Source organism: Saimiri boliviensis, chromosome 5, assembly GCF_048565385.1.
Source record: "Saimiri boliviensis isolate mSaiBol1 chromosome 5, mSaiBol1.pri, whole genome shotgun sequence".
NCBI lineage: Eukaryota > Metazoa > Chordata > Mammalia > Primates > Cebidae > Saimiri > Saimiri boliviensis.
In genome coordinates this window covers 98,339,852-98,362,007 of record NC_133453.1, presented here as the reverse complement: position 1 = coordinate 98,362,007, position 22,156 = coordinate 98,339,852, and the positions used below count along the sequence as shown (strand labels likewise).

The 22,156-nt window shown below is 32.6% G+C and overlaps 1 protein-coding gene across 4 annotated transcripts in view; it reads right to left on the bottom strand.

Moving 5' to 3' along the window:
• The window catches only part of LRP1B (LDL receptor related protein 1B), a 1,884,038-nt gene that overhangs the window by 225,410 nt on the left and 1,636,472 nt on the right, over positions 1 to 22,156 (bottom strand). For all 4 annotated transcript variants that reach the window (XM_003921997.4, XM_074399735.1, XM_074399736.1 and 1 more), the window contains 2 exons: positions 20,626 to 20,807; positions 10,608 to 10,807 (listed from right to left, as the gene is read on the bottom strand). In XM_003921997.4, the coding sequence (XP_003922046.1) occupies positions 10,608 to 10,807; positions 20,626 to 20,807 (382 nt within the window). The remainder of the gene's footprint in view (positions 1 to 10,607; positions 10,808 to 20,625; positions 20,808 to 22,156) is intronic.

Genomic DNA, 22,156 nt, shown 5'->3' with positions numbered 1-22,156 from the left:
ACTCTTTAATGCAATCTTACTTGATAGTAACAAACAATATCATAAAATTTCAGAAAATAAGGCTCAAAATCAATTTTTCAAAACACACAAAAACATTAAGAAAATGACAGGAACATCAAGGATGACCAACATTTCCAACTATTATGATAGAATATTGAAAGTTTATTTTTCCAATATTAAGTATCACAGTCCTTCAATGAGACCATGTTGGGATGAAAAGTAGTTTTTTTCCTTTTAGTATATGTCATAGTGCAGGCAAATCAGAGCCGATACTGTTAGCGTGTCTATTACACACTAACCTTTGAATACTGATATTGATCAACTGTCCAACATAAACTTGTGTCCCTCCTTAGAGTAGTAGTTTATACTGGAACACTTAAATGAGTGCAATATCTTACATCAAAGCATAGAAATTAATACTGTATTTAGAGATAGTTTTCAGATTTAAGCCTTTTTTAAGAGGCTGAAGACATCCATGGCCCATTCTTTTCTAGTATTTCTTGCCTCATATTGTCTACATTCTCATTTCAAATAATATGTACTCTCTATATAGATTAGGAATATCAGATTTGCTACCATTTAATTCCTTCCTTTCTCTTACCTGTTTTTAAATTATTTATAATAGAAAGTCAAATATAGCCATTTCAATATTTACCATCTAAAGAGTATTTCTGTTAATGAAAGTGAAATTTTATGAAGTAGACTGTGTAAACTATAGTACACTTGTTTTGAAAACAAGACTGACTCAAAATATATTTGTAGGATGATGACAATTCTCTTTAATCTGAGAAGTAAACAAAGCAACATTGCTGTATGCACTTGGTAAAGTATATTCCTGTTGCTTTGAAACTTTCTGGGCCCTTCTGTTGGCAATAAAGCCTTAACAGTACACAGAAATGTGATCTTCAGTCTGAGCCTGACTTTAAGTACTCAATATAAGAGTTATTACATTCAACACACATATACACAAGGAATTTCTTTGTCAGAGAGTCCTAATAAAAACTGAAGTCTTTGAAAAGCATTTGCCTTTAGGACAGATATCAATTACATGAGTTTAGTACCTGGTCTTCTCATATTCCTGCAATTAAAAATATATTTCTAACATAAAAATATAGAAGAGTGTAATATATTACAAGAATTTTATTTTTCTTTTCTTTCATATATATATATATACATATATTAAAACTCTGTCTAAAATATATATATATTATATAAATAAAATATATATTATATATATAAATATATTATATATATAAATATATTATATATATAAATATATTATATATAAATATATAAAATATATATAAAATATATATATAAATATATATAAATATATAAAATATATATATAAATATATTATATATATAAATATATAAAATATATATATAAATATATTATATATATAAATATATAAAATATATATATATTTTAGACAGAGTTTTGCTCTTGTTGCTCAGGCTGGAGTGCAATGGTGTGATCTCGGCTCACTGCAACCTCCACCTCCCTGGTTCAAGCCATTCTCCTGTCTCAGTCTCCTGAGTAGCTGGGATTACAGGCATGCACCGCCACGCCCAGCTAATTTTGTATTTTTAGTAGAGAGAGGGTTTCTCCATATTGGTCAGGCTGGTCTCAAACCCCCAACCTCAGGTGATTAGCCTGCCTCAATCTCCCAAAATGCTGGGATTACAGGTGTGAGCCACCACACCTGGCCAAGCATTTTCAGATGTGTTTGTATTAGACCATTTGTGCACTTCTATAAATACCTGAGACCAGGTAATTTATAAAAAGGCTTAATTGGCTCATGGTTCTTTAGGCTTTATAAGAAGTATGGTGCTGGCATCATTTGTTAGGCCTCTAGGGAAGCCTCAAGAAGCTGATAATCATGACAGAGGGAGAATGAGGATCAGACACATCACATGGCAAAACAGGAGCAAGAAGCAGGTGCAGAGTGCCGCACACCTTTAAATGCTCACTATCATGAAGAGAGCACAAGCCATAAGGGATCTGCCGCCATGACCTACTACCTCCCAACAGGCCCCAATGCCAGCATTGGGGATTATAATTCATCAAGAGATTTGGGCAGGAACAAATATCCAAACTATATCAGTGTTCTGGGTAGTTCCAGCAAAAAGTAAGAGTAAATGAGAGAATTTACAGAACAGTCCACCTCTGTCCTAGTTTCAACCTCAGCCAAATTCCTGTTAAGAAATTTAGAAAATCACTGAATAAACAGAAGCCCTATTCTATGAATATGAACGCTGCGCAACAGTCTGGTAAAGCAACACGCCTAAATTAGGAAGTAACTGGACCTGAAGTAAACCTACTGATCCCTAATCTATATATTCTTGTTGCATACTCCACTACCTTGTATTTGGAATAGATGAGGTTGTGGAAAATGACTGAAAACTCAAAAGAGGGTAATAGTTAAAATGTCCCTATTTTTGAAAGCATGTGGAACACATGACATTTGCAAAAAACCCCTAAACATATATGCGAATTAATGTAATATATTCAAGGGACAAAACTAAAAGACATGATTGACACTGAAATTCTAAGACATTTTAGAAATGGCAGTTAATTTCAATTTATTTTACTGGTTTAGAAACATTTCTATAGTAACTGAATTGTATTTTGCTCCCTTCCATTAACTTTTATTGTATTGTAAACAGCATCGCATCAAACTGTTGGTATAAAATAGCCTGTGAAGTCTACTGTTTGTAATGAACTGTGAATGATAGAAATTGTTTTTTCAAAAGTACTAAAATGCAACATCTTACCAAGAAAAAGACACTTTAGAATATTATAAAACAGTGAAGGTGGGGAATGGGGAAGTATTCTTACAATTTTTTTTCTCTTTTTTTTTTTTTTTTTTGGTGGGCTATGGTGAATATCTAAATTTTCTAAAAATCCAAATGTAAGAGCTATCGAGTTTCAGAATACATAAACACAAAATATTCTATTTGTCTTTTTCAGTGTTTTTATTTTTGTCTTCAGAACAAACTTCTTAAACATATTTCATGCTATTTCACCAATAACATGCTGAGATCTGAATTCCTTTTTTCAAAATTAATTAGACTAGCACTCCATGGGTTATGATTTAGATTTTGAAATCCAAACACAAAACTGCCCCCTCACAACACAAACTGGATTCCCAGAGCAATAAACAAACAACAGAGTTATACTACAATACTTTAATATGAGGCTCTGTAGGTCTAGGAGTATAGAAACAGTTATCCTCTAAATGATGAGCTGTAATGAACATAATTGCAAGAAATTCTAAACAATTTTGCTCACAAAATATAAAAGAGTTCAGTGGTAAACTATAGTTCAGAATCATACCCAACTATTACTCTTCAGAGAAAATTAGCAGTTAGAGTATATTATTTTTTTCCAGTATGCTGGGTAAAACATGTACATAACCAACTGATTTAACACAAGGTTGAAGCATTTTTTAATACACAGAAGAGTATTCTGAAAAAAAACAATTTTTTGGAACAAGTAAACTTAAAAATCCAAGATCAAACATAACTTTTTCTTAGTTCATTCTTGTTATTACTATTCATACAGTATTTTCAGCCTTTTCTTTTTCAAAATACTACCTACCTGCCTAAGATCTGAAGTTCAATGGCATAAGCAACCAAAACTGAAAAGAACTGAATCTGAATTTATTTACTTTGATATAAGCAGTCAAAAATAAATTTCAGTCAAAATAGAATTTTCAAATATTTAATTTTCTTTTCATTAAAACAAAATCTCTAAGCTAAGTATATTCAATGTTATTTCTAAAATTTTTCTCAGGAGATGTGTTTAACTTATGTTTAATAGACAATCCATTCTGAGAAGGTTGTAATTTTGCAATGCAAAAGATTTTATTGATTTTAAAATCAATAAGAGAAATGTGTAATTTATAATGTTTAAATATTTTCTTATATGCAAGGAAGGTAGTTACTTTAACACAGCAAATTCTAACATGCAAATAATCCCACTAAATCTTGGTGCTATGGTCTTAATGTTGGTGTCTCCCCAAAATTCATATCTTGGTACATAATATCTTACATAATAATATTAGGCCAGGCTCAGTGGCTCATGCCTGTAATCCCAGCACTTAGAGAGGCCAAGGCAGGTGGATCATTTGAGGTCAGGGGTTCAAACCCAGCCTGGCCAGTATGGTGAAACCCCATCTCTAACCAAAAAAAAAAAAAAAAAAAAAAAAAAATTAGTTGGGTGTGGTGGTAGGTACCTGTAATCCCAGCTACTTGAGAAGCTGAGGTAGAAGAATCGCTTGAACCCAGGAGGCAGAGGTTGTAGTGAGCTGAGATGGAGCCACTCCACTCCAAGCTGGGCAACAGAGGGAGACTCCATCTCAAATATATACATGCATATATATATATATATATATATATATATATATATATATATGTATAAAAGTGGGGGCTTTATACCTAAATATATATAGGTATAAAGGTGGGGACTTTGAGAAGTGATTGAGTGAAACTAGTGACCTTATATAAATGGCCCCAGGGAACCGCCCTCCTTTTCTGCCATGTAAGGATACCTCAAGAAACTATCTGTGATGCTGACCCAGCCTTCACCAGATACCAACTCTGTTAGTGCCTTAGTCTTGGACTTCCCTGCCTCCAGAACTACGAGTAATACGTTTCTGCTGTGTCTAAATGACCTAGCTTCAGGTATTTTGTTGTAGCAACCTGAACAGACTGAGAGATAAATTGTACTGAGAAATTAGGTTGTCATCATAACAAATACTAAAGATGTGAAGTAGTTTGGGAAATGGGTAATGTGTAGAGGCTAGAAGAGTTTTGAGTTACACTGTCATAAAAGGGTCTTAAGAGAAAATGTAGTGAGAGCTGAGAAGAGGAAAGTTATAGAGGAAGCCCTAATGTTCTTAGAGATTACCAGCATGGTTGTGATCAGAATGTCAGGAGAAATACATACCATAAAGGCCATACTGATGAGGTCTCAAAGGGGAATGAGAAACATTCTTTTTAAATATTTTTGTTTAAAAAAATGACGCAGAAATTGGTTGAATTGTGTTTGCATCCTAGTGTTTTGTGGAAAGCAGAACTTAAAGCAAAAAATATGATATCTGCCAGAAGAAATCGCTAAGTAAAATGTTAAAGGAGATGCTTGGCTTCGCTTTACTGCTTCTAGTAAAAAGTAGGAAGAGAGAGAAATTACAGATGGGATTTATAATCAAAATGAAAGCAGAAAAAGATTTGGAAAATTATCAGCCTAGTTATCTCCTAAAGAATGAACAAGCATTTGAGAGAGAATACCAAGGGTGTGGCCAAGGGATCATTTGATAAAGAGATTAGTATAGATGGGTGGAAGTCAGGTGCTATTTATTGAAATAATGAAAGAATGACCGCAAAAGCATTTTGGAGATCTTTAACCTACCCCATCCATCCCAGGTTTGAATGTCAGAGCTTTGGGCGGAGAACACTTTCAAGGCTCTTCTCCCCACCTTGCAGTGCAGTGCTCTTTAGCTAGCCCAGCTGTGGTGCAAGAATGCCAAGATGCAACTCAGGCTGCCTCTTTGGAAGTCAAATAGTTAAGTCTTGGCAATGTTCACATACTGCAATTTCAACCAGGGTGCAGAGTGCACACACAGGAAGGGCCTGGTTGCCTTGATCTAAATTTTTAAAAATGCCACAGAGAGCCTTGGGGTTGAGGTAGAGAACTGCCACAGGGGTGGGCCACAGTAGAGAGCTTCTATTATTAGGGCAATGTATAATGGAGCCATTTGGGTGGGCCACTGCAGTGTCCCTTATAGGGCAATGCCAAGCAGAGCTGTGGAGGTGGATTCACCCAGAAACCCCAGACTGCCAGAGCTACCAGCTTGCAACTTCAGCCTGGGAGATCCACAGGCATGAGATTCCAACCCATGAGAGGTGGAAAATGGGTTACACCCCGCAAAATTACGGAGGCAGGACAATCTGAACTTTTGGGGCCCAAATCCACACCAGTGTTTCCAGAAGGCAATTTGATATTTTCATCAAAGTTGAATGAGAAAGCAATTGATTATTACAGATTTCCAAACTCCCTCTTTTAGGCTTAAATTAAGGAAGACACATTTCAGATTAAAACGTGGAGAAGTGGCAAAGATTCTGAAAATGTTAATTGATCCATATAACTGGAGGCTTAAAATTTTAGTTCTGGACTTCCCTTTCATGTCACAGTTTTCAACACCCTTGTTTCTACAAATGAGGCAACTGAAGCCCAGGGAATTTAATTACACTGTTCAGGGTGAATAAGCTGGTTAGCAGTAGATCCCATCCCAACCAGACCCAGATCCCTGAGGCTACAAGAATTCTTTTAAGATCTTAAAGGTTTGCATTTTCCAGTTTGAAATCCTTTCACTTAAAGATTAAGTACACCAGCAAACTTGTATTTCTTATCTAAAATCAAAGCCTAAAATTATCCTAGAAAGGTTACAGTTTGGGAATTTTAAGGAATCAATCCCAAATATATGGACCTGCAAGAAGAATATTTTAATTTATATATGAGGATCAGTCTAACAATGTATTTAAAAACTGAATATTTCTACCTGGAGAACATCTTCAAATTGCCAAGTTTCCCACTGGACCTATTCCATGTCTCAAAAGAGAGTAGGAGGAAAGAGTGTCACTTACTTGCAATCCTTATTCTAGTTAAATTATCAGGTATTCTGAAATGTCTTTTAGGAAAAGACATAATATAGAATGTTTAATCACATTTAGAATAGGACTTTTGATGTTAAAATTAATGCATCTCTCACCAAAGTAGAGCATCATAACATAGAGATTCTGAATGTCTATAAGTTACGCTTACTTTGGTACCATTAATTCTTTTACAAAATGTACAGACATATGCAAAACTAATAAGTCACCAAATATTGGAATTCTTTTCCCCTAGCTAATTCAATAACAATATAAATCATTTACTTAATATTTATAATGCCACTACCAGTATTTTTGCTATTTTTTAAGCTTACAGATATCTCCAATTTTATCTACTACATAACTATTGAATCTAACACTGTGTCTCCATTCCCACAGCTATAATCACTTCAAACATTTTCTCCTAAAATATTTTAACAGTCTCTAAATTGGTTGCCCTTCCAGAGTCTTTCATTTTACATGCTGTTGTCAAATCTAATAACAGCATTCCATCAACTAAGCACCATCAATAGCTCCCTGTGACCTAAGGATAAATTCCAAATTACTTAGCATGCAAGGCTTGTGACAATCTGGCCCCAATTTGCCCTTGTTCATCTAGTGTCATTATCTCCTTCTTATATGACTTCCAGTCATAGCCAAATTGAGTAAACCCCATGCTGTTTCAAGACTGTATTACATCTTTGCACATGCTGTTCCCTCTGTGTGAAGAATCCTTCTTACATTTTCCCTATATGGGGAGTTTTACTAAATCTTTCAAACTGCTCAAAGAACTTCCCACTTCAGCAATCTTCATTACTCCTGCCTGCATTTTTGGAATATTTTGCACATACTTCTTACCCCAATCTATGTTTATACCTGAATATTTATTTTGTCCATTGAATTATTCTCTGCAGGCAGAGACTTATTCATCTTTACAACACCAGGGCCTAGCATAGGGCATGGCACAGAAAGGTCAGTAAATATTAAATGAATTAATGAATGAATGGGCACAGTTAAAAGGAAGAAATTAGAGCAATTAATAAAAGAAACTAATGAAGATGTAACTTAAAATACACTGACTGGCTTAGTAGCATGTCTTTTACTGTATTATAATATTATTAATATTATATCATAAGTTATTATGGCAAAAAATAGTACACTGATATAGAAAGATAAATACTAGGGAGAGGTTCATGTGACTAAGAATGCATCCAAATTTTCCTAAGCTAGTAAATTGACTAATATATTTTGGGATTTTTTGTTCAAGTTTTCAATGTGGCATGTGGATTTGGAAGGAGGCTGAATTTGGGTGGATCAGAGAGAGGAGCAAAGGAAGAGTAATAGAAGTTCTCGAGCAAATTGTAGGGGACGTGTATCTTAGAGATGATAATCTGAACTTTTGTTCCATTTGACCCAGCAATCCCATTACTGGGTATATATCCAAAGGATTATATATCATTCTACTACAAGTCACAGAATTTTTAGAAACCTCAGATATTCTTGGACTAGATAAATAATAATAAAATAATGCTTCATTTATAAAGTTACTCTGTGGTACAAACTGGAATATCTTTGGTGGGGGGCGGCGGGGGAACAACTTTTTAAACCACAAAGTCCAAGAGCTAACTTTTCTAAAATTTGGCTTATGTAAAAGGGCTGTTGTTCTGAAATGCCTCATAGGTTTTTCATATTCTCAAATTACTTTGTCATGACTGGCATGTCTCATCTTTCTAGTTAGGTTTTAGTGTTAAGAAATAAAATAAATGAGAAAAATAATATTGGTCTTTTTTTTTTAAAAGTGACCAGTGATGAAGTAACACAAAAGTTATTGATGTAAATCTCTCATTTTCCACCTATAAATAAACAAATAGGAAACCATAGCATTATTTGTTTTTATGGGGCAAATGCAAGCAGAATAATTCAATTCCTCTTTACAAACATGGCAAATTAATGGCTCTTTCTTTCACTGGTGGTAGAGTTGGCATAATTCAGACTGGCTCCAATTAGTACCTCATTAGTAACTACCAGGTAATTATTGGCCTGCACTCAGATATTGGCAGATGCCTGATAAGGCACTTAATGAATTTTTCATTAGTCTTTCTGAGAAACCCTTCAGGAGAAAATATTCTGAAGGCTGCCTCTACTTTTCTTCCCATTTGAGTCTTGATGCATTTTCAAAATCAAGTTTAAAATTTTTAATAACATCATACAAGACTATCTTTCAGTCAAATATTTTACTATTTAATAAATGTAATACCATTTCTAACTATTTTACATGTCCCTCTATCCAAAGTCACCACCAGTACTATAACTGACATTTTAATGTTCTCTTAATTTTGTATTAAGGTTATCAAACATTAGTCACTACATAAATGACGTAATTTTTCACTAATAAGTAGGAGATGAAGTCAATAGTTTCTAATAGATCTAATATTTTAAAAATAATTTTAATTATTCAAACTTCAAAGATACAAATGTAAGGCAAATATTTAATGCTGCAGTGTTTTCAAATAGTCACCTACCTAATCAAAATATATATAAATTTTGTTTTACAATGACATTTTTAGAGCAAAGTAATCCATATGCGATCACCTAGCACTTTATATGGGGCTAAAAATGAACAGGCTTATGGTTACATAGGAAAAATATTAATTGTCACAATAAAACTTTCAGCTATGCAACTCAAGAATGAGGCAGGACATTTCATTATTGATTCTTTGGGGGAGATATAACTTCTTAACGGTAAGTGTGATTTTGATCTGTCAACATTCCTTTTGCTGTAAATAAAATCCTAAAGTGTTCTTAAATAATTTTTCACTTAAATTGCAACCTGATGAATTTTCTAAACTCCATAATTGGAATGTCAACACCTAAGTAAGTGACTCATCCAACTACACTCTTTGTACTGCAATGTTCTTACCCTTATGAAAGCGCCTCTAAAAACTTCCTATCAACTTTACTAGTTAGATGGGTGTAAAGATGTTTTTATTTAAACATCAGCTGACAGGGACATAGGTAAAATTATTAAGTGGTGTAACTTTGGTGCCTTATACTTTCTTTCTTTTTTCCTTTTAAACTCATTGCTTCATTTGCAGAGTTTTACTTGTTGATTAACAATAATCCACTCTTCCTTACCAGTTCTGGTCCTTCCCTCCTCCAGGGTTTTTTTTCTAAGCTTAATGCCAGAGAAGGAAGCAATCTGATAAGCTAAACCATATTAACATGTAGACTTTATTTGGGACCTCTCTTTGAAAACTTTAAGTGATGTTTGGAAATGAAAACCCCTGATAGCAAAGGTGACATCAGGTTAGTGAAAATCATTAAACGTTTATTTCTTATACAGAAAAAAATCTAATTCTTAGAAAGCTACCTGTTACCTACAACACTTTGATGGTTAATTTGAGTCATTTGCAGCTTCTGCTCTATCCGTGTCATGTTTATCTATACTTGACATCTCCTCTGTTATATCCTTGTCTGTTACTATTTTGTATGTTAACTTTTGTTGCTGCTGTGATTAGGTAGTAATAACTTTAATCGTGTATATAGCTTAACTGGTAACTTACAGAACTATACTTTTACTCAGGGTGTTAAGAAAATTGAAATTCTAGCAGATTGCAATAGCCTCATATTTACAAGCAAATAATCTTCTAGTTCAATTCAATTGGGATACATGTGACTATTAATGTATAAAACTACTGCCCACTTGCTAGAAAATCTATTTAGAAAAATGCAATTAAAGAAAACATTTATAGTGTAAAAATATTTTTTGCATAACATACAATTTTTTAATAAATACATCTAGTTCTAATTTACCAATATTTTCATAAAGGAGTATAATAATGTAACCTTAAATTAAATATGTTTGATGAGAGAAAGCATATAAAATAAATATATATTTTTAAATGAATATTTGACGGTAAAATACTAAAATATTTATGCTACTAGACCAACCTTTGTGTCTATGAGAGCCATCCATGTTGCTAAATTCAATATGATTTTCATCAGCCCAGTAGAGTCTATGGTTAACATAATCTATGGTTAGTGCCATAGGTCTAGAAATCTTGTTTTCTATGACAACACTCTGATTGGTTCCATCCATTCCAACACGGCCAATATGAGGATACTCACAGCAGTCAATCCAATACAAGTACCTAGGAAAAAAAATCAATAATCATTTTGTTTACAGATTCTCTGGAAGCAAAACATCACATAATATATTACTTTTTTATTCAACTGTTCCATTAATTCTTGCCATTTCTCTGAATTACAGCTTTTAAGAAACATTCTTTGATGCAAAATTTCTCATGATGTTTTATTAAACAACTAGTATGATCTGAAATATTCACGTTAACTTTAAACATACGCTTATTTTAGTACACAAACTCATGTATATAACAATAATATAATAATGTCATAAGTGTTAACCAATTATAGACATTCAAAACTAATATATGGACACTATCAAAAGGTACCTATCAATGTTGAAGGAATACAATTATCACTATATATGTTTTTTTCTCTTGGTGTATTGTCTATGAAAAATTCAAAAGAAATTATAGAAGTGCACATCTTATTTCCTTGAATATATATTGTTAAATTTGGTAACTACTAGTTATGACTGTTTAAGTTTAAACTAATTAAAGTTAAATGAACTGGATTGCTCCTCTGTCAAACAAGTCATATTTCAAGTGCTCAATAACTATGTGTATGTCTAGTGGCCATCATCTCTAACAGCATAAATAGAGAGTATCGTTTCGTTATCACAGAAAGTTCTACTGAACAGAAATGAATTACATTACATTATTAGAAGTTCTAGATAGGATATTTCAGGTAGTGGGGAAGAAACAGTAAATGAAGTAAGTAATGTTGACACTATATAATTAAGTTGAGTTCAATATAAATATTATACCCTAAAAAATACAAATAATGTATAAACAGCAGATTACTTAGCCATTTTTATCTGTTTAATTGGGCCATTTGTCTGTTTGTTTTTCTCACAAAGTAAGAAAAATTACTTTATGTTTTAGATGTTTCCTTGTCTATATAATTAAAGATTGGCGTTAGAGAATCTTTAATGTTATTTTCACATTCTAACTCTGAAATTGAAATCTATTAACACGAGTAGATTTTTCTATATTTCATTCTTTCTTTTTGCCAGGTATAATACTTAGGAATTAGTTCTTCAGATTTAGATGCTTTGTATTAAAATAATTTAGTTTAAAAATATTTTATATGGTTTAAAACTGTTACATTCAATTTAAATCTAAAATATTCTTTAAAGATTTTTTTCCATAAATTCTGACAGACATAATTATGTTTAGCTATTTTAACCACATACTAAAAATGAAAGCATTTTCAGGAAAACCCACTTACTAAATACAAAGCCAGCCTAAATAATCATTGTAAAGAACACACACATTTTTTGTGTTTTGACAATCATTTTCTTGGTATGTATAAAAATATGGCTTATAAAAATAATACAAAAGTTTTTTGATAGTCAAACTATCATTGAAATTCTAAATGAAATATGGTGTTTAAAAAAGAAGAAATAGATTTCTGATAAAACCTAAACAAAAGGTGGAATGTTATGAACAGACTTTCAAAGAGCTCTGAATGTCAAAATGTAAAATAAACTTGGGTCTGGAAGTACCAAGTCAAGTTCACATAGAGCAATATTGGAATTCATACCCAGTGTTTTTTATATACATATTAGCTATAAACATACTTTAAAAGTCTCAAATTATCAAGTAATAATAGATCCTAAACCCCTCAAAAAATGATGCTATGCTTTTTAAAATCTTGAATTATTTTCGGTATATTTTTCTTTTGAAAAGTGAACACAAGTCTTTGAAATACATCTTCTAGGAAAACATACAATTCATTCATTTATAATAAATTTATGGAGAAGTACCTTGTTGTCTATACTAGGGATAATGACAGAGGAGATACAGAGGAATAAACTAAATCAGAAAGAATTAAAAATAAAAAGATAGTTTACCTTGTTGATATAAATCAGAACAGTTCTCTTTGCCTTCCTGACCTTAAATCTCAGGAACACTAATATATTAATTTTATGTTTCTCTGAAATGTAATATATTTATTCCAGCTTCCCTCACATGTTAGAAATGATTAAATTTATTTGTGTTTCTGTGTATCATGTTATATTTTTAAGAATTGCATATAAGAAAATAAAAGTAATATTTCAATGACTTCTATAAGATAAAAAAAAAATCTAAATTGGTGGGATTAGAGAGCATCTTCACAATTCTAGTTACCTGCTCTATATGTAACTGTACTTGCAATTTCAATACCCTAAAGGTGAAAAAAGGTTTATCCATTAAATTTGATGAATAAATGTGACATCTATCAATAAAAGCATCGCAAAGTACTGGATGTGAATATCAATGTTTCTTAAATTATTAAGTAAACTACAAATTTCAAGTGGTCTAACTTCCATATAATTGCGATTTTAAATTTTCCTTTGTATTTTGAAATTTTTCATCTGGTAATCTTATCATTATCATAAACCAAGACCTCAGGAAGAAAAAAGTCATATTATTTCATGAAGTCCCGCATTTGTTACATCATTATCAATAAGTCTGGTAAGAGTTCCAGAACTGAAATTCTCTCCCTCAAATGAAAGCCCTCTCTTACTGGGCCCAAATATACTTCTCTAAATTATTCCCCACTTTTGAATTGTGTGAAATTTAGCTCTAATCAGAGTTTTTCATTACAGTCTCACATTGTCACTTTTGAAATTATTTTACTATGAAAGTATGAAAAAGAGAATAATAATTTTACCTAATTGGAGGAAGGCATGAAAAACTGTTGTGCTTACAAATACTTCTATGGAAAAAAAACAACTTATTTTCATAACCACCTTATAAATTTCTTGAGAAAAATGTAGTTTTATTTCTTTCAGAGTTTAGGATAAAGTATAACTTAACTGAGGATTTTATTTCTGTTATTGAAGATATTGAAGATCATATAGCTTAAAGTTTTCACTGATAAAGTGATAGATAACTGAGAATATAAAAGGTTATGTCCTTTGTTTATTATGATGGGGAAACTTGGAACAAGGACTCAGGTTTCTAAATTTGTAGACCTGCTTCTCTTCTGACCAAGCACTATATAGTATTTTAAGCAAAGAAACCCTAAAAACAGATTACATGGGCTCAGATCCCAGGTCTTCTCATTACTAGTTATGTGAACCTAGGAGCTTTAATTAGCCTCCCTGAGCCTGGATTGCCTCCTGTCGAAAAGAAGCAAGTACAGTTTCTTCTCACAGGGTTACTGTGAGTTTTAAATGAGAGAATATGTGAAAAAAACTTAGAACATTGATAAGTATGTAGCAAGTGTTCAGCAATATTAGCTATTATTATTTTATCTGACATATATGAAATATGCATATTAATATATTTTTAGTTCGGTTAAATTCTCCTACTAGACTATTGCATCTGGATTGTATGTATATTTGGACATGATTTGCCTTGATTTTATGCAAGTTATTATGTGATTTGTTTATTTAAGTACTCATCAACCAGAAGAATATTATGAAAATACTCTACTGCACTGAAGGAAAGTGTTATTCAACTGTACTCAGGTAAGCATGAGCCTTCATAAATACAGGATTTATTTTGTCTCTCAGTAAGAGGTAGTTAACTTCTGATCGTTAAATATCATTTCCTTTCCATACTTATGCCCCATTGCTATACTTTTTTTTTTCAGATTTGCCAATAAGACTGTGCTAAACATAAAGGTAAGTTTAATTTCTGAAATAAAACCTTTAAAAATTACTTATGTAAAAATTTATTATAAATAATTAAAGCTGAAAATGATAATTGCAGTGAAAATGTCAAGAGTTCTAAACTGCACCCAGATAATATGCAATGTTTACCCTAATCACATATGTAAAATATCAGCCCCAAATAGTACCTATTCTGTAAGATATAATGAAGTATAAACAGAAAACAATGTCTGCTTGTAATCATATCAATAGGCCTCTGTGATTTGAAGAATGTCTTTTAAAGTTGATTAAATAGAAGTCTTTCTCAGCTTTCACTGTTTTTTTTTTCCTATATTAAATTTGAAGAAATTTCTTTCTTCCACCTGCAATTATTTCTGACTTCGGATTACAAAATTAATCATTTATATTATTTCCCTGTATGTTTCACCTGAATATGAGAATACTGAAACAAGCTGGTTGGATAGATTTTAAAAAAACTGGTTAAAAAATCTTTTTCTTATGTGAATGTATAGTTTAATGAAATATTTCTATGTTCCTCCACAGAAATCAGAAACTGAATTTTCATCTTGGTCTGGCTTTCATTCCATCACAACAAAAGTTCCCTTATGACTCTTCTCTTTGAAACATACAGGTTATTATCATACCAATGTATTGGTTTGTGCATAGGTGCAGGCACAAGGTCTCTGTAGCTATAACCTCATTCTGTGTGTACATCTAATTACTCATTTATTATTTTTCTTCAACAGTGAATTTAATGGTCTCTGTGTTAGGCACAAAATTAATTAAGACATGACCTTGGTACTAAATGAAGTTACTTTCTAGATGGAGAGAAAGAGATTTCAACTAAAAACAGGAGTATAATTTAAATGTTCGATATGTGGTGACCACTTAGGCACAACTTGAAAATGTTTTAGAGAGGAAGTAATATTTCTGCTGGTCTTGGAAAAATTGGTAGTTATTACAACTATAGAAAAAGCTGAAGGGCATTCTAAAATATCAGGATACAGAAGAGTAAAATGTGTCTTTCTAAACTTATTTGCATTATTATTATCCATATTGGCAATAATGGATACAAATACTGAGTATCTTTCATATATTTTCATTAATACGTATTTCAATTCGAAATAGGACCTACTATTTCCTTGTGGATTTCCTCACAGCCTTTTTTTGTTTTTTTCTTTTGTAAAACAGAGTCTCAATCTGTTGCCCAGGCTGGAGTAAAGTGGCATGCTCTTGGCTCACTGCAACCTCCGCTTCCCCAGTTCAAGCAATTCTCCTGCCTCAGCCTCCTGAGTAGCTGCGATTACAAGCTGGTGCCACCTTGCCCCACTAACTTTTTTATTTTTAGTAGAGACAGGGTTATACCCTGTTGGTTAGGCTAGCCCTGAACTCTCAACCTCAGGTGATTTGCCCTCCTTTGCCTCCCAAAATGCTGGGATTACAGGCGTGGATCACTGTGCCTGGCCTTTAATGGATTATTGTCAGACTATTAGTAAAGGAAAATAAATGAAAATATGCCTTTTAAAATAGGCATCCTTGTAGCAACTTAGGCAGCTTTTTTCACTTCTAAAAAACTTTTATCAAATACTAATTTTACTTTATTTTGAGACACAGTCTTACTCTGTCATCCAGACTGGAGTGTAATGGCACAATCTGGGCTCACTGCAACCTCCACCTCCTGGATTCAAGATATTCTTAAGCCCCAGCCTCCCACGTAGCTAGGATTACGGGCCAGCATCACCACAGCTGGCTAATTTTCGTATTATTACTAGAGATAGTGTCTCACTATGTTGGCCAGGCTGGTCTCCAACTCCTGACCTCATGTGATCTGCCTGCATTGGCCTCCCTAAGTGCTGGGATTACAGGCGGAGCCACTGCACCCAGACCTGACCTATCCTAATTTTTAATCTTTTGAAAAGGATAATTGTTAAAATGAAAGAAACTATAGGATTTGGGGTTCTTTTTTTCCCTTTATCTCTTTTTCAGACTTTTCAGATGGCTTTTGCAAAACATGTTTATGATCCATGATTATTTTGTTACTGAAAACTCTGACATGATGTAATAGGAAAAATCTGGGACCAAAGCCTGAAAACTGAATTAAATTCCCAGTGTAATATTTTATCACCTAAACGGTTCTGAGAAAGTCACTTAGACAGTTCGAGGTTAAATGTGTCTATCTAAAATATAAAGAAAATAATACAAATAGCTCTATGTTTCTCAGAGACTCTGGATAAACAGTAGAAGTGACAAACTGAGAAAGTTTCCTAACTCATAAAATGCTATAGAAATGGTAGTCTGGCCGGGCGCGGTGGCTCAAGCCTGTAATCCCAGCACTTTGGGAGGCCGAGGCGGGTGGATCACGAGGACGAGAGATCGAGACCAACCTGGTCAACATGGTGAAACCCCGTCTCTACTAAAAATACAAAAAATTAGCTGGGCATGGTGGTGCGTGCCTATAATCCCAGCTACTCAGGAGGCTGAGGCAGGAGAATTGCCTGAACCCAGGAGGCGGAGGTTGCGGTGAGCCGAGATCGCGCCATTGCACTCCAGCCTGGGTAACAAGAGCGAGACTCCGTCTCAAAAAAACAAAAAAAAAAAAGAAAAGAAAAAAGAAATGGTAGTCATATTCATTATCATTATTATTATTATTTGGGAACTCCCAATCCCAATAGATCTACAAATTAATCTTTCCCTTTCTTGTATTTTCTCTTTACCCGTGTTCCCATATTCTGGGGTCCACTCTTCCGTTTACCTGTTTGCCCAAGACAGAAGCCTTGTAATGTTTGTTGTTTGTTTTCATTGTGTGTTCTGTCCTGACTTTTTCCTAGATGTCCTTCACTCTATAAAGTGAACTGGTACATATGCTTAATCTGTTCTAACTGCATACGTTTCCTGTATTTTTTGGATGTGCCACCTCTTTTGTGTGTCTGTTCTTTACCTAGAGAGACTGTTCTTTTCATTGAAAATATCTCTTGCCCTGTAGAACACCACATCACTCAGCTACTTCTTACTCTTCCATTCTTGTTCAGGAAGCTTTCTTTGATCCCAGTTGAGTTAGAAACATTTCCCATTTTCTCTGCCTTAAAAGTTATTGTATGTTATTGTGATTATTTAATCAGCTACCTGCATACTAGACTGAAACATACTTGAAGACAAGGGACCGTGCCTTTTGTTTTTATTCTCACTCCTACCAATAATGCCAGATGTACACTAAATGCTCAAGAAATATGAGTTGAATAAATAAATGAGTAGATGTAATGTTTTCTGTTAATTAGGCATATCATGCATTCATTTTAATGTCTACCATAGTGGTCTTTATTATGATTAACTAAAGTGACACCTTAATTATACCAAAAGATAAAATGTGCAGCAGAGTTTTAACATATTTACATTCTCTATTCTGTTTTAAAATGCTTATACATGTCCTACATAAGGATAATTTTTATCAGTATTGAATATAAATTATTTCAATTACCTTAAATTTATAATAAATTGGAATACTCTTTCCCACACTATACAAAATAACAAGAAGCTTAAGATAAAATTATAAGAAAAATTAAGATTTCAATTGAATTTAAATATGACAGCCAGGAAGATTTTCTGTCTACTTGTAGCTTCTTTGCAGTCCTACTAAGTGCCATATCTAAAGTGATATTGTAATAACTGACATACTGTTATTAAAATACAGAAAGGGGCCCCCAGACACCCTCTAAAAGTATAGTTGCTTTAATACGTAGGACAGCCTAATAATCTCCATTCTCCCTTAAACAAATCCTTGCCTTTTCCTCACAAAATATCAGGACAGAAATCATACTTCTCAAGGAAACAGGAGTCAGTAGTTTTGATATATTCATAACATATGCAAGTTATAATGGTAATCTGATATAGAAAAGTTCACTTGCATTCCTATTAAATAATCTTAAATTTAAGCTTTCATTTTTTGAAGCAAGATTGAATAATATTTTATACAGGTATGGCGTTTTCACCCTAAAGTTCATCTCATCAATGCTAAAATCCAGGTTGCCTGATTTTCTCACTCTGGCTAACTAGGAAAACAGCATGAAAGGTATCATTAAATTTTATCCATTAAAATAGTTATCTTTAATTGTTTCATAAAGAGATCCAACTTTTACCTTTTTCTTTGGTTATAATATGACATATCTTTATCATAATCCAAATATTATCCAAAAATGAAATCAAGGGTGTATTTTATAGTATCTATAATAATTTTGCACTTTGCTATTTTAATTGACACTTTCAATGGATGGGTTTATGTTGATGATAACTTAAGGCTGCTTTCAGTTTATGGGGTAATAACTGTAACCTGGGAGAAATAAAACCTAAAGCTATTAATAGATTCAGGTGCATTCACTAGAATAGGACACAGTTTTTGCTTCATAAATAGAAAAGTCCACAGACAGTTATTATCAAATAGGTAATGTTTCTTTCATTAGAAAGTGAAGCATCTTGAATAGCATAAAATGAGAAGCTAAGCCAGCCATATTGATTTTGAAGAAAAAAAAAACAAAAACAATTGTTAGGACACTCAAATATATATTGTTATTTACATGTAATACATAATATATTTTTTGAGACACAGTCTCATTCTGTTGCCCAGACTGGAATGCATTGGCACAATCTTGACTCACTGCAACCTCTTCATCCGGGCTCAAGCAATAATCATGCCTCAGTCTCCCATGTGGCTGGGATTACAGGTGCATGCCACCATGCCTGGCTAGTCTTTGTATTTTTAGTAGAGATGGGTTTTCACCGTGCTGGCCAGGCTGGTATTGCACTCCTGGCCTCAAGTGATCCACCCACCTCGGCTGCCCAAAGTTCTGGGATTACAGGTATGAACCACCACATCCAGCCATCAAAAATAAATATTTTCTGATATATATCAAAAAAATTGAAATATTCACATAATTAAGAATTAATAGAGACAATGGCCAAATTTAGTACATCTGGCCATTATTTCTTAAACATATAAAGCAATTTTCTAGTGATTCTGTTTAAAATAAAATTGACACACTTTGAACCTTCTGTTGCTATGTTAAATAAAATATTCAAAAAGGTAACAAAATGATTATATAATTATATAGCCAAAAGTTAAAATGAGCACATTACCTAGGAAACAAAAATACATGCATAGTACAAAGCTTCCCCTATTAAGTACTATTTTTACCTAATGTATAAAATTAAACTATAAAACATACTATGACATGATTACTTTGCCAATTATAAACATGAGGGACAAAAACACAGAGATACATTTGCCAGAAGCAAAATCTAATTATTGCACGTGGTATGATAAAAGCTGTAGTTTGGTGAAATATATTATATGAATAAAACTAATTTGAATTGCAGAAAATTTGGAGTAGCGACATTATCCTAACACTTGCTACTGAGAATGTGTCCTATTTCAAAACATGGACCTTTCTTTAAATTTTTTATTTTACCAAGTATATTGAATAGGTTGAACTCCAAAGATCACTAAATTATAGTGCAAAAAGTTAAAAAGGTATGTATTCCCTACTGACCAAAACAAAATAATTGAATGGGAATTATAATGGTCATAATCTATAGAATTTTAGCAAACACACACCAGACAGTTTTGACAACTCAAGATGTGTTCCTCCCTCATCTGAAATCTCCAGCCTGCTCTCCTCGATTCTTACAATGACTTTTCCCCATTCTCACAATGAAATGCAAATGAAAGAGATCCACCACAAACTCTTCCCAATATTCCCATTCAGCTTTTCACCTTGAAGGCATTTGATAATGTACCTTGTTATTTATTAAGCATGGATACTGCTTACATCTCCTGGTATAAAGTGGTGCAGGAATTACATTGTTCATATTTGTGACTACCACAACCACTGTGAAACATCATCTAAAGATTTGTTCTTAGTCTGTTTTTCCTTCAAGATTTAAAGGCATTAATCAGTGAAGGCTGTATGTTTTACTCATTTCTACCATGAATTTATTGATTAGTTAGAAAATAGTTGTGCTTAAAAATTAAAAAAAATACAGTCTGTAAAATTCAATCATCTTAATTTTCTTTCTTTCATTGTGATAATCATATTACTTTTTTATTTCTTGGTGAGAATTTCTACATATTTACAAGTTAGGTTGGATTTCCATGTTAATGACTTATAGAACTAGATTTGCCACTATGAATGTAATCCACAGTCTTTAAGATTTTTAATAGTTGTTACAAACCCAGCTCGAGGATCTAAAGACAAGTCCCTGGGAAACTTCAGCCTTTTGCTAACGAGTATAGTAGGGTACAAGCCATTGAGTTTGGATACTTCAATGATCCTTTTTTCTGTGTCAGACCAATAGAGGTTTTTTCCAATCCAATCGACAGCAAGTGCATTGGGGACCGCTGTGTTATGAACTACCTACAAAATAAGAATTTAAAAAGTTAACAGTGTAAATCTCTAAAATAAGAAGTGAGCAATTGCTTCTTGATTTTTACGGAGATATAGAATTCCATTTAAACGTGAGGAATGGAACTAAGATAAGAAGAGAATAATTGACTGCAATACAATTACTTAGTTGTTTGTGAGAAATTACCTAATGTGTAATTTGGTCCCTAGAAATTAAATATAGGTTTAAATTTTAAAAGATTTTTAAAAAGTGGTTGTACAGCTGCTCATTTATTGATCACATTTTCTTTAGAGTTATCTATTCATCCTCTTAAAAATTGGAAAAAAAATTCTCACACACAAACACACACACACACACACACACACAAATTTAGAGATATTATTTTTCCTTAACCAGTTTGGGAGAGATAGCAGTAGGATTCATCACTCTTCCAACTGCTCTTGCCGTAGTTAGATGACTACAAGGAGAGAAGAAAACACCAAGAGAATATGCACTATTTTGAACCTAGCCAAAGGGAAGTAACAATATATGCAGTCAGCTGCTATCAATTTTAATCCATGAATATATCAAATATAATATGAAATATAATCCTTGCATGTACAAATATAATGTGTATAAGATGACCAATGATTTTTTATCTGGCATTTCTGAATTTCCAGTACTTTTAGAAATATGTGAAAGAAACAATTGAAACTTGAAACTATGTAGAAGTCAATAGTCATATAAAGACAAAAAATGCCAATAAAATCTTCAATTTATCTTTCTTCCCTAATGTCATCAATAATAAAAATGCAAATAAAAGTGGCAATATGCACATTTACAAAAATAAATGATATCAATTGCCTATACTGAAATGCAGGACATCTATTTTTCTTTTACCCACCACATTTCATATTTGGAAAACTGGCATGTTATTTAAATGAAAATCAGTGAATCAATAAATTTAAGGGAATAAAGAAGCAGTTTTTATTTATATAACCTTATGTAAAGACATGATTTAATATAATAATGGAATAGCAGTGGCAAGGCAGTAGGTGATATGCTTTCAAAAATAGTAAAGTATCTTGGAAAAATGTAAAGGTAATTAAAAATTTAAATGTATTGTAATAAAATATATGATCAAATTTGAGTAACATAACTTTCACCATTTTTAAATCAATTGTAAAATAAATTAAAAAACAAACAAAAAAAACTCATCTGTTTATTTGTTCTATCTAACCATGGGATTGGCTAGAATCAATCTGCCTACCATTATTATACACTGATTTTTATTGTATAAATTATTATTAAATAAATTACTTTAAATCAGTTGAACTCAGTTTACTACTTGTTTCATCATTGCACATGTGCACTTTAAGAT